We start from the raw sequence: 18,948 nt of genomic DNA, 5'->3' as shown, positions 1-18,948 counted from the left end.
AGACTCTACAGACATTGGACAACAGATAATTGGAAAAGTGTGTTATAGATCTTAACCCCATTGGGTTTTTTGGGATCAGCTAGAATGTAAGGTGACAGGACAGCCACATCTATGGCAAGTGCGACAGGAAGTGTGGGGTGAAATGTCAAAATCTGGACAAACTCACAGATAGAATGCCAAGGAGGATTTTTTTATGAGAACTCTTTGAAGTAGTTTAAGAAGTGCTGAACATTTTTATTTTACAAATTGTAATAGTAATTTTTCATGTTATTAATGACCTGACTATACATTGTGATTAGTTGAATGCCACTTTGGTGAATGAAAATACCAATTTCTTTCCATAAGAGCAAAATGTACATTATTCCAAACTTTTGTCTGCCGGTGTATGTATTAAGCATCTATAACATGCAAGTTAAAATGCCCACTGTTTGGCAAGTTGATTTTATGCATGTTGATATAACTGCATATTCATAGATTAACAAGAATTCATAAATTACTTATTAGTCATAATTAACCCCTTTATACAGGTAAACCCGATTTACTGACTAAGTATAAAGCAATATACTTTAAGATTAGTGCAAATACATAAGTAGTTTAGGGAGTAGAGGGAGTCTGATTATATTATCCGCAATGCTTCATGTAGTTCTTTTGAAATAATTTTTTCCCCCATGGTAACAGTGATTTCTCTGATTGGTTGATATCTCTTCCAGAGTATGGGTAGTGTAGTTTTTCAACAGGAACTATAAAATTAATTAAAATAATTAATTTGAAATCACAATGACTTTTGGCATCTACAAAAGCTTATACCATCGCTTTAACAACCTTAGAGCTCATGGTCGGTCTAGAAAGGTTTATATGTTATCATTAAAAATCAACTTCTCATGGAGAAAATTAACATAATCTTTTTTTTCCTGGAATCCCACTGTTGCGATCTATTGATATGAATCATAATGATAACCAATAGTCTTTTCAGGTATATTCAACCCATCTATAATAGAACAACATCTACTTGATTTACTCTGATTTTCTTTCTGACTGACGTAGACAAAAATCATAGGCTGACTTACCTGTCTGGTTCTGTTTTGGTGTCAAGATCCGGACACTCATGCTTCATGTCTTGTTTTTTATTGCCATGTGAGTGCATTGCGCTTATGTCATCTTGGTGGCATGAACTGACGTCAATCGTTTGTATCTGTCTCTCGCGACTGTGAAGTCGCTTCGCGTTGTGCTCGCTTTGCTCTGCGCATCCAGGTCACGATCTGTCTTCATGTTGTGCTGAGGTTCGGTCACTTTGGTCTGAGCTGTTGGGTTTATTTCTGGCCGAACTCTCGTACAGGTGTCTTGTCTCGCGTTGTTGCCCGTTGCGTGCGTCGCGTGGTGTTTGCTCAGGCTAACCTTTTTTGTATGCTCAGGCTTTGTCTAGTGTGAGAATGCATGGCATTGCTTTGTTGGTGTTGCCATGCATTCTCTTGTCTTATCTGTCTGTTAGCATGAGCGAATACTGCCTTATTGTCTGGGCGATGTGCGCTCATGCCATTCGGTTGTCTGTGTCTTGTGAGAGCACTTTGTTTGATTCTGTTTTGCCTCGTGCCTCTCTGTCTTGCATCATATCCCGCCTCCTTGTTTGTCTATTATTAGTTCATTTGCCTCATCTGTCCCCTTGTTAACACCTATTTTAGTCTCTGTGTGTGCTGTCCAGTACCAGTTTGTCTTGTTCATTGGTCCTGTTCTTTGATCATGTTTCCAGTCCGGTCGGGCCTGTGTTTTGCCCCATTATCCAGCCCATCACCTGGTTTTTCCCTTTGGGGTAGTTTATATTTGTTATCTGGATTTTCTTAGTAAATAATCCTTTTGCTTTTAATCTGCATTTGGGTCCTGCCTTTATTGATTTGTGATAGTATACAGCTTGTACCGATGTCCTCTTAGCTTTAAGTAATGGAATTACATTTTCAGAGTAAACAAAATCATTTGGTAGACTATGCTCACAATTAATAGTAAGTCTAAGTCACAATTATGTCATAATCTCATATGAATTTCTATCTTATTATTATAACATTGTTATATAATGATTCTGACTTTTTATGTCATAAATATGACTTTGAATCTCATAATTACGGTATGACTTTTTATGACTTAGTATCTCATAACTATGACTTAAAGCATTTTTTTTCTAATTGATTTAATTTGTATGGTAGTGGTTGATGGTTGTGGTTATTACAAATAAATTCAGAGCAACCAGGACATTCTTTATGCACACAAATCCATGAAAGCCATTGCAGAGCATTATTTTACGTTCCGCAATATCTCCTTCATGATAACCGATGTGGATGGCCGGTGTTTTCGGAAGCCGAGATTGTTCCATTATTTTGATAACATAAATTGTATCCTCTTCATGGCATGCTCTAGTGAGTTTGATCAAATACGAATGGAGGACGACTGTACTAACCACCTTGTTAAGTCCTTGAACATGTTTGAGACCATTGTCAACAACTTCCTGAAAAATTCCATTATCCACTTTCTCAACAAAACAGACCTGCTGGAAGAAAAAATTTGCAAGGTGGATATCTGGCAAAATTTTCCTGAATTTCAAGGTGACACCCACAGGCTGGAGGATGTGCAGGCTTTCTTAGTTAATTTGTGTTCTGCTGAAGAAAGAAAGACACACATCTGGGATGGCATGAGTCGAGTAAATGAGAGAATTTGTATTTTTGGGTGAACTACCTGTTTAACAAATGGAACATTATTGTAAAGTGTAACAGAAATATGTCAGATTACATAATTAAAACAAAGTTTCATTTTGACATTAATTATTTGAACAAGTTCCAAGTTGTTTAGTCCTTTCATGCCATTAAAGTGTGAAACAACCAGTCAATATAAAGCAAACTTTTTTAGTAAAATGGCAGAATAGTGATTATGATAATATTGATGAGCTTTTGTGCCTCAGCACTGTTATGGTCTTGTATTGGTCATAATAATCATACTAAAATGGTGAAAATGCATACAATTAAATATTGTTTTTTGTAGCTCCCTCTGACTACAGTAATATGTTTTGTTTTAAAACTAAATTGTGCAAGTGACCATATGACTGTGTTTTTGTGTGCAAATATACTATTCGCCAATTATTTAAAAAAAGGCAGATGCTATTTGCACCCTGGTGTAAATAAAGGTACATTATATGTGTTTTACACCCCAGTGCAAATACAAATAATATTTCAAATAATAATTTACATCCCTAATTAAATGCTAACATACAGTATAGGGGTATCACTGCAGCAAGTTTATTTAGAGTCCCACAGACACACTACACTAACCCCTAAACCTCACCCTATAACCTTCCCTTCCACAATTATAACCATCGTTTTACTACAGTAGCCATAGTATAACTATGTTATTTTTTTAGAAAAATAATTGTAACCACAAAATGAAACAATAATATATATAAATAATATTAAAGAAAATATAAAGAGTGAATGCAGGAAACTGAATGGAAAAAAGCATTGACAAATGCAGAATCGAACCTGGGTCGAAAAGGCACATTCGCACCGGCGTTACGCCCCACGCCACTACAGCGACAACTAGAATGCAGTTTGTTGTCAATTTCAGTGATTTCAATAAACTATTGGGATGCAAATAGCCGCACTATGGGGCAGGTTCTTTTTTCAATTGGGTGCAAATAGTCACTCCATAAAAGGAAACTATTTATTTTAAGAAACTAAATGAGTAATTTAGAATTTAACTAATTTATTAAAAGCATAATTTATTCAAACACATTAATAATGCCTAACACAGAGTAATCAATCTTACACAAAAATGTTTAATGAATTACTATGTGCATCTCTTAAATTGTAGTCATTACTTTACTATTTTCCTTTACTTTCAAGTTACTTTGTAAAACGCTTTTCATAGAAAAGATTGTTTTTCCACCTAATAAATTCAAAATAATGTTTGTTTTACTAGTTGGTCAGACAGTCTGTTAATGTCCAAGTTGCCAGTTCTTGGCCACAATAACATGCAATGTGACCAGACTTTATGGTAATATTTAAATAATTAAGTATTTCCAAAAAATAACCCAAGCAGCAGAAAAACGAGTATTGAATTCATGTGCATGACAGAGGTTGAATCTAGATTTCCCAACCGGGGCTGAACGGGACCCGAAGAACGACCAGTTTTTCCAAGTATGATTTCATGTTCAGATTTGTAATTAATTAAAATATAAACAGCCTACTTAAAGCCTACTTAACTTGTTTCGGGCACACACTCACACAGACATGAGCTGACAGACAAGTTAGGGGCTGTTCACACTGGGGGGCGATCGAGACGTTTTGGCTTCACTTTTGAGGGCTTGTGCGGCACACTTGGTTGCACCGCGTCTCACTGTTTCTTCAGCGTCTCACACAGGACAAGTAAAAAGAACTTCAACTTTCTAGACTTTTTTTAATATCTCATTTTAATATCTGACATCGGTTATGCTCATCTTTGGTAGCTCCTGAAGTCATCTTGAGTAAAAAAGCGCCACATTCAATGTGGCACATACAGAGGACCTGAACCGGTAGCGATGCAGAAGTTTGTTGCGCATAACCCGTATTCATCTTATGTGCCAGAGAAACTAGCACTCAGCCAGCTTGAAAATGTTGTCTCTGAACTTCCGTTCTAGCGGTTGCTATATATCTATGGTGTTGATGTCAAAGTGTAATTAGCTAGCGATGTGGATTTACAGGTTATAGAGCTGTCAAAAGCTATCATGAGTATTTTAAAGTGTTCAGGGGATGTCATAACAACTAGAGTCAGAGCAGGGAGATTTTAAAACAAGTGTTCTTCATTCATAAATACACAAGATCCTACTTTGAAGCTGTGGACGTACTGACACACTTCTGTGCTCATGAAACTCCAAGAGACAACACAAAGTCATTAAATATAGCTCTGTAAGACACCTCTGACTATCTTCTCATGTCATTCACCCATGGCATTATATCAAATCAATCAAATCAAATCACTTTATTGTCACACTACCATGCACACCAGTGCAACAGAAAGTCTTGTGTGCAGTTCCGAGCAACATAGCGATCATGACAGGGACGAGACATATACCAATTACAATAAACAACATATTTACAAAACACAATTTACATATCAAATGTAAACATACTTACACAACACAATATAATATACAATGTACAGTAAACAATACACACAATATACAATACGCATACAATAAAAAAAATATAAATAAGAGTATATAAAATATATATATGCCGTAGTTGTATTGAGGGGAATATATTTGACAGTCCGGTGTGAGATAATAAGATGAAGATTAAGAAGATTAATAAAGTGCAGTGCTGATTGTTGATTGATGATCGTGAGAGATCAAGTGTTCAAAAGTCTGATTGCTTGGGGGAAGAAGCTGTCATGTAATCAGCTGGTGCGGGTCCTGATGCTGCGATACCGCCTGCCTGATGGTAGCAGTGAGAGCAGCCCATGACTCGGGTGGCTGGAGTCTCTGATGATCCTCCAAGCTTTTTTCCACACACCGCCTGTTATATATGTCCTGGAGGGAGGGAAGCTCACCTCCGATGATGTGTCTGGCAGTTTGCACCACCCTTTGCAGGGCTTTGCGGTTGTGGGCGGTTAATTGCCGTACCAGGCGGTGATGCAGCCAGTCAAGATGCTCTCTATAGTGCTGGTGTAGAACCGTGTGAGGATGTGGTGGTTCATTCCAAACTTCCTCAGCCATCTCAGGAAGAAGAGGCGCTGGTGAGCCTTCTTCACAACGGCCTCAGTATGGACGGACCATGTGAGTTCCTCAGTGATGTGGACACCGAGGAACTTGAAACTGCTGACTCTCTCCACCGGTGCTCCATTAATGGTGAAGGGGCTGTTTTCTCTGTCTTTTCTCCTGATGTCCATCACAAGCTCCTTGGTTTTACTGACGTTGAGGGAGAGGTTGTGCTTCTGAAACCAGCGTGTCAGAGTGTGCACCTCCTCTCTGTAGGCTGTTTCATCATTGTCAGTGATCAGACCTACCACCATTATAGTTAAGGTTAGCCTTTTTTTTTTTGAGCGTTAAACCAGGACTAGGGAAGGGGTATCACTATATTTATACACACACACACACGTGAAAGTATGTTTTATATTATATTCAGTTTACAACTATTTTAAATCACATTTAAGCCACTAACAATGTAGGTTGGCAAATTAATTTTACAAAGTACAATTGTAATTTTCTTTAATGTTGAATTTGCATGTGTAATAATATGAGCTCTCAATGTTGGAAATGTATCAGTGAGTTTTTCCATTGGATACTAACTTTACTTGTACAAATTGACGTAACATCTGGATGTTTAAGTCTGACGTATTTTGATTTATTAAACCACTTCAAGTCTGAAAGGATAGCTTTTTGTTTCTTGGTTGATTACCATTAGGAAAGAAACAACATTTTGTTGTCGTGTTTTCAAAGCTTTTTAAGAAACATTTTTGTGCGTTTCACCCATCTTTAAGCTGTATTTGCCAAAACACGTTGAGTAAAGGCCAAAACATGTCGCGCAAGAATGCAGACACGAGCAATTGACCAACTCATGATCCCGTTGTAAATACATTACCTGTGCTCTTGCGTTGCTCTGGCATTTACAAACCTCAGACCACAAGAGGGCAATAGATTTTTTTAGGCGTGACCACAAAACTGAATGTGGTAGATGAGTCGATATTTGAGGAGTGGGGAGAGACATGGAGAAAAACAAGTTTGTTTGAATGGATTGGGGACAAAAAGTTGTATATATTTTCCAAATAGTTTGAACTCAAATGCTGCTCGAGTCTGCCATGACAGTTGTTGATTGAAAGAAAAAAATCTGCTCTAGCTCCCCTTGTGGTAATGCAGAGAATGCAGCGCGTATTTGCATTGGGTTATGAATTGAGCACCGACATATTTCATAACGGATCGACATGTGAAATTGAGTTTGAGTTTGCTTAGCAAGGTGTGTCTGCATTAGCGTACTTGCATAAGAGTACGTTTGGGCCTTTATTTGCAATCTGACCCAGTGTTTTCTACCAACCAAATCAGATGACCGGGATATTCAAACTGCTACTGGTCATAGAATATGACTATAATAATAAGATAATACATTCTCATTGTTATTCTCTGTGTTTGTTTGGGTCGTCTCTGCATTATTGCAAGTGAAACAGCAGGAGTGCAGAGAAAATCATTGGCAGCCAGCTCTACTCTCACACACCTGTGCAGCTCAAGCATGAGAAGCAGGGCAGGGAAAATCATGTCTGATCACTCGCACCATGGACACTTTTATAAAAAGAGACACTTCTGTTATCTCTCGAACTGATATTTCCTCTCATTCGAATGTGTGGTAAAGTTAATGTTTGACATTCTGGATAATACTCATTAAACTCTGTGTACTTCACACCATGAAGCCAAACCAGAGATGGGCCACTTCTATTAAAATTAATGGGAGAAATTGGAACGCCCAACCAAGAAGCTTGGAGTTGTGGTGGTGTAGTGGGCTAAAGCACATAACTGTTGAGCAGAAGGTTGTAGGTTTGATCCCCACATCCACCACCATTGTGTCTTTGAGCAAGGCACTTAACTCCAGGTTGCTCCGGGGGAAGCTGACTAGGGCTGCACGATTTGGACAAAAAGACATATTGCGATTATTTTGAAAAATATTGCAATTGCGATTTGAACTTTCGGGGTTTCACATTTGAGCCCTCTTAAAAAGAACCAAACTGAGACCTTTTTTCAGTTAAACCACAAACAAATAAATATATAAACAAAGAAACAAAGTCTTCTTCATATCCAAATGTTACCATCCACCGTGTACCTGTTTTTGTCTATTTTGTGATAGGATCCCAGCCCACTAATCATCATCATTAGCTTTTGAAACACAGTCAACTTGAATATTAGGGATGCTCCAATCAGGATTTTAACATGTGATACCGATCTCCAATTTTCTTTTCATCTCATCAATCGATGCTGATCATTTAACTTTTTACCAACAGCTCTGTCAAAACTGGTTATATGTAAGCTTTCTGCTCAATGTCACGAGTCAGAGTTTACAACATGTAAATTATGATATAAATTAAAATGCAATAGCTACTTGTGATAGGTCGGCAAAAAGATACCGGTCGACATATCTGGATGTTTTGTGGCCCCTTTAAATATAGTTCACAAAACCAAGCATTCCGAACAAACGTTGCCACCTATTTCAACTACTTCAGAACGTCCACGAATCTTCAATAGCGTTGTTGGCAGGGCAGCCAGAGCAAAATTTGGTCTGAACGCACGGTTACATTCTCTATAATTAATGGAGCGTAAATCAAAATCCTGACGAGAAACACATTTTCCATGCATGTAAAAGGAGTATGTCACTGTCATAGAAATATTTCTGACATTCTTTTGTTAATGCACAAAAGGGGTAAATCCATATTTCTATTCACCTTATGTATTGCACACAGTCCATTTTTACACTACCAACTTCTTATGAATGGGCTATCTTTGTTTATATTACTGGTGCTTTAGGGAATGAATTAGGACACAGACGCTGCAATTACCAGAGAAGAACCTCAGAATAACATTGCACTTGACCCAGCCCATTAGCACTTTGCGCGTGTAATTTTCCAAACCCGCTTGCGCCTAGACTTAGCTCATGCTTGCATGAAAATACCAAAACTTCATGGCCATGCCCACTGACTTTGTGCTTATGACTTAAAGCATAGTGCTGCTCTTAAAATAGCTCCCTTAATCAACTAATTTCGAGACTCCTGCATTCTGTTATATGCGTTGTCCTGTCTTTTTATACAGCAAGAACGTGTTCAGTCTGAACAACCCCTAAATGATGACAGAATTTTCATTTTTGGGTGAACTTCTCTTTTAAAATATGATATGTCTGAATCACTAAATTTCTCGTTCACAATGTCCTTACCAGGCGCAATCAATAAAGCATGTAAATATACGTTTTATCTTGACCAGCCATGACTTGCGACAAGCAAAGAGCGACAGGACAGGGTTGGGAGGGTTACTTTTAAATGTATTCCACTACAGATTACAGAATACATGCTTTAAAATGTCATTTGTAACGTATTCTTTTAGATTACTCAAAGTCAGTTATGTAATCTAAATATTTGGTAAATACTCAATTCTCTGTCTGCTTGTATCAATATCTTAAGAAAATGTTTCACCGCTATTGAAACGCTCCTCAGATCATAACCAAAGGATTTCTAGGCCTTCAGTGTGTTTCACAATGAATAAGACACCCTATGCCTTTGGGCATCATACATTATGTCACAGCTAACTAGTAATACCAATTTACATTTTAAAAAGACGTCACACATGAAAGCCAGAACTTGTATCGACACTTGCTCAAGCAAGCCTAATTTTAACTGAAGCATGACTGATTTTTTTAAATGACCGTCTCCCGAACAGACATTCAAAAATAATAATTTTTCATATGAATCTACCAAGGAGGTCTATAATACCTGGAAAAATCGATCTAATCATTTTTGCAATTTAAATGTTGCTTGCAATAAATTTCGTTGTCAGGGTACACGGTTATACTGCGTTCCATTCAAGTTGGATGTGAGATTTTCCCACTTGATTCCTCCGACCATTAATGCATTCCATTCCTCGATATTCGAAAGGTGACGTTTAAGAAAAATAAACTGCAACACTTCCTTTAGCTTAGCAGGGGTTTGACTCTCATTAGAGATGTCTCCTAGCAACCCAATATGCTACAGGTGTACGATTATCAAAAGAGATTATAAAGTTTTATACACCTGTTTCTGCAAGCATTTGTTAAACAAGCTTTAATATCATGTAATGATATGGAAACAAACTCATCTATCAATATACTTAATAAAGTAAATCTCCCTGATTGTTGACATGTTTGTGTAACATCATGCCCCTGCATCTCGGCAAAATGGGAGATGAGAATTTCTGCAGGAGCCTTCAAGTTGTAATTCTGACTTAAAGATGCATTCCATTGCACTTTTCCTTGTAGGAAGTTGTCAAGTCGGACTTTCCAAGATGAATGGACAGCAGCACTTCTTATCAAAATTTGATCTGACACTGAATGCTCAAGCAGCCTAATTTACACTCAGAAAACTCCTGATGTTGCTATAACAATTCAAAAAGCACTTACCAGTTTGCTTGGTGAAAAGCAGTCCTCCTTTCCTTCATGCAGAACATCTCATGTTTTTAAATCCATAAGGATCTCTTTCTCAATGGCAATAGTGGCAGTGATGACAGCCGACTCGTCAGACACCTTGATGTTACATATTTCGCACTTGAATTAAGTACATCACTTAAAGCATGATTGCGTCACTCAAGGCCAGCTAGAAGGCCTCGACCAGTACATATCCTAAAGAGCACACCCACCAAGAACAAATAAATCTGATTGGCTGATGAATCTGAGAATCTGACTTTAGTTGCCCATTCATTTGCACTTTTGAGGGATTCTGAAGAACTTTTAGTTTTTCTTTATTTGCTTGTTGATTAATTAAGAGTGGAAAGTGATTAAAAATGCATAGGCAAAAAGGTGATTGAGAAGAAAGGATGAAAATATTTATTTTTATTATATTTATTAGGCTTTGCTGACCCTGAGAATTCGCCACTGCTAAATATTAAGTTAAACAAATGACAATAAAAGACAAAGTAATCTCTTCAGTAATCAAAATACTTTTTCAAAAAACTGTATTCTGATTACCAACTATTTATATTGGAACTGTAGTGGAATACAGTTTGGATTTTAAATATGTAATTCAGTTACATGTATTGCGTTACTCCCCTACCCTGCATCACAGTAATTTCTCATTCAGTGTGAATTGACAAATTGCTTGTTGTTGAAATATTGCTTTATCAAGCCTGGTTAGGACAGAGCATTAGTGTTCCAGGAAATAAGGCTTCTATAATATGCAACCTTAAAGTTAAACTTATGCATATTTTCCTGTCTGATAGGGATTTTTCGTGGTCGCCGGGGGACAACTTAATCGCCTTTTGGGTCTCTGAAGACAAGGACATTCCAGCAAGAGTAATGCTAATGCAGTTCCCATCCCGTCTGGAAATTCGTGTGTGTAATCTTTTTAACGTGGTGGACTGCAAACTCCACTGGCAACGACAGGGTGATTACTTATTTGTGAAAGTGGACCGAACACCCAGAGGAATACAGGTGTGTATAGTAGAGAGTCTTCTAATAATTTCAAACATCTTTTCAGTTCCTTTATCGCCTGTCCTTGTACTTTGCTGAAATATTTTCTTCTCTTCCATAGGTTGTTGTCACTAACTTTGAGATTTTCCGCATGAGAGAGAAACAGGTTCTTGTGGACGTGGTAGAGATGAAAGGTGATTAAGATCTCATATGTTCTTAATAAACATAATTGATTATAGAAACAATATATTATTATATTATATTTTGTGTAATACAAACAAAATATTACATTTTCAACTTTATGTTCTAAATGGATCATCTGATCTTTTATTAGAGAGCATTATTGCATTTGCCTGGGAGACTAATGGCAATAAGTTTGCAGTACTACATGGAGAATCACCTAGAATTAATGCCTCCTTCTACCATATCAAAAGCAACAGCAAGATAGAGCTTATTAGTAAGTGCTCATTTAAATTTTACACTTAAAGTTAAACAATTATGAAATAATTACTGTATATACAATTATTAAATAATTTCCGGGGCAGCTGTGGCTCAGGTGGTAGAGTGGGTTGGCCACTAATTGCAGGGTTGGCGGTTCGATTCCTGGCCCACATGACTCCACATGCCGAAGTGTCCTTGGGCAAGACAGTGAACCCCAAGTTGCTCCCAATTGCAGGCTAGTGCCTTGCATGGCAGCTCTGCCGTCATGAGTGTGTGTGTGAATGGGTGAATGAGTCACAGTGTAAAGCGCTTTGAAAACCGCTAAGGTTAAAAAAAGCACTATATAAGTGCAGACCATTTTCCATTTAGATGCAAAGATCTATTGGTATAAATGTGCATATACAGGTAATATCACACATCACTTGGGGGTGTCATATTTATAAACTTTAAATAGATGAATTGGTGAAGGTTCTTATCGGTTCTGTGTGGTTATTCTGTGGTTTACCAGAGATGTTTGATAAGCAGCAAGCCAACAGCATCTTTTGGAGTCCCCTGGGTCAGTTTATGGTACTAGCTGGACTAAGGAGGTTAGACAGTCTGTGGGTAAAATGTTTTAACGTGTCTAAACTGAATTTCTTGGCTCACACAAGTGAGTGATTCTTTTTTTTGCTCAGAATGAATGGTGCTCTTGCATTTGTGGACACGTCAGATTGCACTATTATGAATATCGCTGAGCATTACATGGCTTCTGATGTGGAGTTGGATCCTACAGGCAGATATGTGGTTACTTATGTTTCCTGGTGGAGCCACAAGGTAAGACCCTTCAATAATTTGACTTGTTCACTTCCTTGTATTAATATTGATTTATCTTCACATACAAAAAATAACTAAATTTGATAACATGAAAAAGTTTTGCACTTCTGTGCAAAGTTTTGCAGTTCAAAACAACAGAACTCACATGTTACATGTATTTACTGTAGATAATGTAATAGAGCATTACAAATTTATACTATGCACATGTTGGGACAACAGAAATGTCAAAAGTCAAAAAGAAAAGAAAAGTTTTAACTGAAGGAACAAAAACACCTTTTAAATTCTGTATTATAGTGGTATAATGGATAATGCTGTCCAGACCGCTAGAGGGTGCCGCTTGCTCACACAGTGCTGACATGAGCCCTGACTGAATTGATGTATGCAGACTATATTTAAAAATGCAGCCTTTTAAGGTTTAGTTGCAGTGCAAGGCCAAATTGCGATTTCAATCTTAATTCAATCAATCGTGCAGCAATAATGGATTATAATGACGTCTCAGAAGTCAAAGTCTGCTTCTTTCAAAGTGTTTTAAATGGTTTCCCTCATCATGTAGCCTATAGGTTTGTGCCATTTTCACAACTGTCACATCCATTTATGACGTTTTTTCCACATTATCGTGAAAATTATTATTACATGTTGTTAGGAGTGCCAACCTTTCTACATATTGTGGCTATTATTATTTCTGGATTGTACATTTGAATTCACAGATTTTTTACAAAGTTTTTTACTAATTAATTATAAATAAACCATATGTTTTTCATATCAGCATTTTCATGACAGTTACCGACATGCTGAGGGTTTACATTTGGTCAATAAATGGCATTAAAAATCAACAGCTGAAACATCTGTGCATCTCTATTACTAAGTGGCTATTTTTTTGCTATTTGACAGGTAGACAATGCATACTGGCTTTGGACATTCCAGGGGCACCTTCTGCAAAAGAACAGCAAAGATAGATTCTGTCAGTTGCTATGGAGACCATGCCCTCCCACTTTACTCAGTCCAGAGCAAATAAAGGTGATGGCCTTCATTTGTGAAGTCTACAGACTATTTTGTTAAATTGAAAAATCACTTTTGGTTCTTCATTTTAACACGTAATTAAGAAGAACCTGAAGAAGTACTCTAAAATCTTTGAGCAAAAAGACAGGTTGAGCCTGTCCAAGGCTTCCAAGGTCAGTTGTTTCCTCTGATTTGACTATGATGCCTAATTCTATTGGCTATAAATCACTTTTTTAAACATTTTGATGATTCTTCCATTTTGTTTCCTCCATATTAAACTGTAAAATGCAGAACAAATATTAAATACTTGATCTGGACTTGATTATTTTGTCGTGAAAGTCTTAATTAGTGTTTTGATGCAAAGTTTCTGCAACACTCTTGATGTAGGAATTGGTGGACAAGTGTCGACTGATGATGGAGGAATACAGGCAGTATAGAGGTAGTGACACTCAGATGTACAACCAACAGAGAGATCTGAGCCTCCAGCTCAGAGGAGGTGAGAAACATAACTTTCTGTCTCCATCTCTGTATTTATTTCTCTCTATCTTTCTTTTTCTGTATAGATATACAGCCTTGGCCAAAAGTATTGGCAGTGACATACGTTTTCTGCTTCAGTTGTTGTGGTGTTGTTTCACATTGTTTCTAGATTATTGTGCAGAGTGATCAGATGCATTTGAAATAATTGCAAAAAGCTTAATTGGCCAAAGAAATTTACTTTATCACAAAAACCCAAATTTCACAGTTTTTTTTTTTTTTTGGCCCTGGCACAAAATGACCAGCTAACATAATTTCACCAATCATATCAGCAGCACCTGGGAAAGTGTGGATGAGTACTAGTCAGGTGAAATCACACTATCAGTCTGATTGGATTATAAGAGCAGACTGATTGCTATAAAAGAGGGAAGAAGTGCTTCCAATCAATGTGTCCTTGTTAGCAATGGTTACCTCTAAAGTAAGATGTGCAGCCATCATTGCTTTGCATCAAAACGGCCTCACATGCAAGGAGATTGCTGCAAAGAATATTCCACCTGAAAGAACCATTTACCGGATCATCAAGAACTTCAAGGAGAGAGGTTCAACTGCAGTGAAGAAGGCTTCAGGACCTCCCAGAGTGTCCAGTAAGCGCCAGGACCATCTCCTCCTGAGGAATCAGCTACACAATCGTGTCACCACCAGTGCAGAGTTTGCTCAATATTGGCAGCAGGTTGGTGTGAGTGCATCTGCATGCACAGTGAGGCAAAAACTTTTGGACAATGGCCTGGTGTCAAGAAGGGCAGCAAAGAAGCCACTTCTCTCAGAGAAAAACATCATGAAAAGACTGAAATTCTGCAGGAAGTACAAGGATATGACAGCAGAAGTCTCGTGCAAAGAAATTTTCTCTGATGAAGCCCCCTTCCAACTGTTTGGGACATCTGGAAAATCGATTGTCTGGAGAAGAAAAGGTTAACGTTACCATGAGTCCTGCGTCGTGCCAATCCATGTCCCCTGGGACCATCCATGTGTGGGGTTGCTTTTCATCCAAGGGAGTGGGCTCTCTCACAATTCTGCCCAAAAACACTGCCATGAATAAAGTATGGTATCAAAACGTCCTGCAAGTGCAACTTCTCCCAATGATCCAGGAGAAATTTGGAGATGTTCCGTGCATTTTCCGGCATGATGGAGCACCATGTCACAAGGCAAGAGTGAAAATGAAGTTGCTCGGAGATCATTGCATTGAAATTTTGGATCCGTGGCTAGGCAACTCCCCAGATCTTAATCCCATAGAGAACCTGTGGTCCATCCTCAAAAGGCAGAAGCCCACAAATTGTGATCAACTCCGAGCACTAATAAGGCAAGAATGGATCGCCATCAGTCAGGATTTGGCCCAGAAGTTGATATCCGGAATGCCAGAGCGAATTGCAGAGGTTATGAAGAACAAGGGTCAACACTGTAAATATTGACTCTTTGCATATATTGAATGTTTTTGCCAATAAAAGCCTTTAAAACGTATGAAATGCTTATCATTGTTTTCCAGTATACCATCGAAACATGTGAATAAATAATCTACAAATAGTACTGAAGCAGCAAACTTTGCAAAACACAAAATGTATGTCACTGCCTATACTTTTGGCCACGGCTGTATATCCTTGTCTGAAACCATAGCAGTTTTCTTAGATGTTTCCCTGTCTATAATTAGGATTCAACTAATTATATAGTTTATTAAGTGATTAAATCAATTTACCACTGTAAAGAGTATTGTTGAGAACCATTATTTTAAAGGAATAGTTCACCCACAAATTGTAATTCTCTCATCATTTACTCACCCTCATGCCATCCCAGATGTGTGTGACTTTATTTCTTCAAATTTATTTCAGAACACAAATTTAGATTTTTAGAAGAATATTTCAGCTCTGTACGTGCATACAATGCAAGTGAATTGGTGCCAACATTTTGATGCCCCAAAAAGCTCATAAAGGCTGCATAAAAGTAATACATAAGACTCCAGTGGTTAAATCCATATCTTCAGATGCGGTATGATAGGTGTGGGTGAGAAATAGATTAATATTTAATATTTAAATCTTCTCCCTGCCCAGTAGGGTGTGTATGCATGAAGAATGTGAACCACCAAAAATACAAGAAGAATGTGAAAGTTAAAGTGGAGATTGACTGAGAAGGGAGGATTTAAATAAAAAATTGACTAAAATATTGCTCTGTATTGAAGTGTTATATATCATGGAAAGGTCTCAATTAGTAAAATGCAATGAGCAAATTTGTTTCACTCAGAGGCCAAACAGCAGTGAGTATTAGTGTTTGAAATTCCCACTGATACACATAAATATAATAAACAGGAATTTGTTTTTGACACGTTGTTCCTTATTACTTCCTGAAACATACATAAAACATAGACAATGACATATTGTAACTTACAGCAGACATCCCGATTCAAACAAGCCCAAACACAACATAATATGATAAGTAGATCTTGAAATATTCCTTAATGAGTGTACATGGAAAGATAATGAAAATAAATGGCGCTAAACACACGTTTTGTGTGTGTGTGTGTGTGAGCGAGCGAGCTTGTATTTATCACTTTGTGGGGACCAAATGTCCCCATAAGGATAGTAAAACCTGAAATTTTTGATGTTGTGGGGATAATTTGTCGGTCCCCATGCAGAGTGCGAATTACCCCACCATAATTGGGGGGTACTGCTCCTTCACTTCTTCTATGACCATCATGGTCCACTACCATGTCAATCCCCACCGTGATCGCCAAGTGCAACATGTGTTGTGCAACACACATACAAGGTCTAAACATGCGACAAACTGATAATCAGTAGGCTACAGAATATCTCATTGTTATTATATATCCAAAAGAGAACTGTTTTGATCAACTCCCAAAAGTTAGAAGATGCACTGAAATACCATTCTAATTACTAGTAAAAGTAATACCTTTACAAGAAGCCTATTGCCTATTTCATGAAATATTGATTTGGTTTATTTTTAGATTTCATAAGACCTGGAGGTAAGACTCAACCCTCTCATATACTGTGTAAACAGAAACCAATTTTCCATTATAGTCTATGGTAGTCAGTGTCAAATCAACACAATTACTTGAAGATATGTGAAACCTGACCCATCTTTAATGTGATTAAGGAGCATACTATGAAAAACCATACTACCACAGAAGAACTACATAGAGGTAACACACAAGAATCCGATAACCTGTTAATGTCAGAACAAGATGGGTATCATCAACACTACAGTATCCTACAAATGAGTCACATATACACACATGCACAAACACAGATACACTACTTCCAGACATTGTATTTACATTATATAGCACTATATTTCTAGACCTGTCCAAATCTGACATAAGTATGTTATGTATGAGTATGTGTAAAAGGTGTATATTGTATTGTATATGTATTATGCTTGAAGTGCACTGAAAACTGAAATAGTAAATGGCTATGTATTCCAACAAACACTGTTGTAATATATGCAGCAAATCAGGCTTGTTTTAAAATACTGACCACAGAGGTCGGGGTTTTGCCTCTTTTGCCTTCCTCCCTGGCACCCAAAATTGCGATAATCAAACACGGTTTTAATGATAATTAAATTTGAAACGATAATACTAACCGTCAGTACATTTTATAGTGGTTTATAGTGAAACCGGTAATCGTCCCATCCCTACAGGTAAGTAGCCGGTAATTCAATGTATGAAGACGTGACATGAGCTATGAAAGAACAAAACACGTTAATAAATGAAGGTTGTAAAATCAACAATCTAGACGTCAGCTAGCAACTTACAATTATCCATGCACGTCAGCAGCAAACCGTTCTCTATCTCCATTACTTCTAGCCACCACGGTGGTTAAAAATGGTACGGTCCACAATAGGGGTGTCTGAAATCGCTTTACATTAAAATGTTCCTACAGTGAAAATAGGAGTTGACTTGTATTGTAACCATAAATATATTTTTTCACAATATCAGAAAAATTATCTGACCCCCTCAAAACTGATATTTCTTCATTGGGGGGTATAGTACCCCCCAGTACCCCCTGTAATTCGAACTATGTCCCCATGAGGAAAACAGCTTATAAATCATACTAAATTATGTTTTTTGAAAATGTAAAAATGCAGAATGTTTTCTGTGAGGGTTAGGTTTAGGGGTAGGGTTAGGTTTAGGGGATAGAATATAAAGTTTGTACAGTATAAAAACCATTATGTCTATGGAAAGTCCCCATAAAACATGGAAACCCAAAAAGTCTAATCCATTCATTTCCAATGGCCGGTCACTTTAGACTGGGAACACCAAAGGTTTAACAAAGTGAAATAAAACCAATTTTAGGGTTAATGCTGCTTGTATGTGAATGCATTCTTTACATTGTCTCACTATGGTACTTCAGTACTATATCATTTTATGGGGTGGGCTTATACTAATGTGCTTTTTAAAAATATTTTCCAACTTTGATTACAACTCTTACTCTCTGTCAGGTGTGGACACAGATGAGCTGGACAGTAATGTGGAGGACTGGGAAGAGGAAACCATTGAGTTCTTTATCAGTGAAGATATTATACCTGTTGGAGACCTGTAGTAGATCTGCAGTAAAACCAGCCTTGTTTTTATAACTGTGTGACACAACACTTACAAACAGAGGGCACCACAGGTCCATAATGAGTATGAGAAATGCATTCATTGAAAGGAGTCAAGGGCAGTGAACAGATTTGTTGTTCTGCTGACAGAGAAGGATAATGTATTATTACACTCAAAAACAATGGTACTCGTCTGTGTGTTATGGTTTCTCCTAGAACATCTAAGAGAGAAATGTTTGTACTGTGGGCTGGTGTTTCACTAAATAGGACATTTTTAAATATCTATTCTTAAAGCTGAAGTGTGTAATTTATATGCCACCAAACAGAATTGCAAAAATTACCATTCTTTTAAAAACAGCTTTTAAAAACACATCTGTCTGTCCCAACAGATTGTCCCACTCCCAACTCACACCACTGGAAGAGTTAATGTTGTGTTTCATGAGACGGGTTGTTTGTTTTAAACAGAGGAATTTGT

General features: G+C 37.5%; 1 protein-coding gene across 1 annotated transcript in view; it reads left to right on the top strand.

Annotated features, from left to right (window-relative positions):
- Positions 1–18,475, top strand: part of LOC127643554 (eukaryotic translation initiation factor 3 subunit B-like) — a 77,747-nt gene extending 59,272 nt beyond the window's left edge. The window contains exons 2-10 of the mRNA XM_052126341.1: positions 10,955–11,165; positions 11,266–11,338; positions 11,479–11,601; positions 12,094–12,172; positions 12,260–12,398; positions 13,290–13,415; positions 13,493–13,570; positions 13,785–13,893; positions 18,375–18,475. Coding sequence (XP_051982301.1) covers positions 10,955–11,165; positions 11,266–11,338; positions 11,479–11,601; positions 12,094–12,172; positions 12,260–12,398; positions 13,290–13,415; positions 13,493–13,570; positions 13,785–13,893; positions 18,375–18,475 — 1,039 coding nt within the window. The remainder of the gene's footprint in view (positions 1–10,954; positions 11,166–11,265; positions 11,339–11,478; positions 11,602–12,093; positions 12,173–12,259; positions 12,399–13,289; positions 13,416–13,492; positions 13,571–13,784; positions 13,894–18,374) is intronic.
- Positions 18,476–18,948: the final 473 nt, after the last annotated feature.

This window comes from Xyrauchen texanus, chromosome 5 (genome assembly GCF_025860055.1).
Source record: "Xyrauchen texanus isolate HMW12.3.18 chromosome 5, RBS_HiC_50CHRs, whole genome shotgun sequence".
In the NCBI taxonomy this organism is placed as follows: domain Eukaryota; kingdom Metazoa; phylum Chordata; class Actinopteri; order Cypriniformes; family Catostomidae; genus Xyrauchen; species Xyrauchen texanus.
This window is presented reverse-complemented; position numbering and strand designations above follow the sequence as displayed.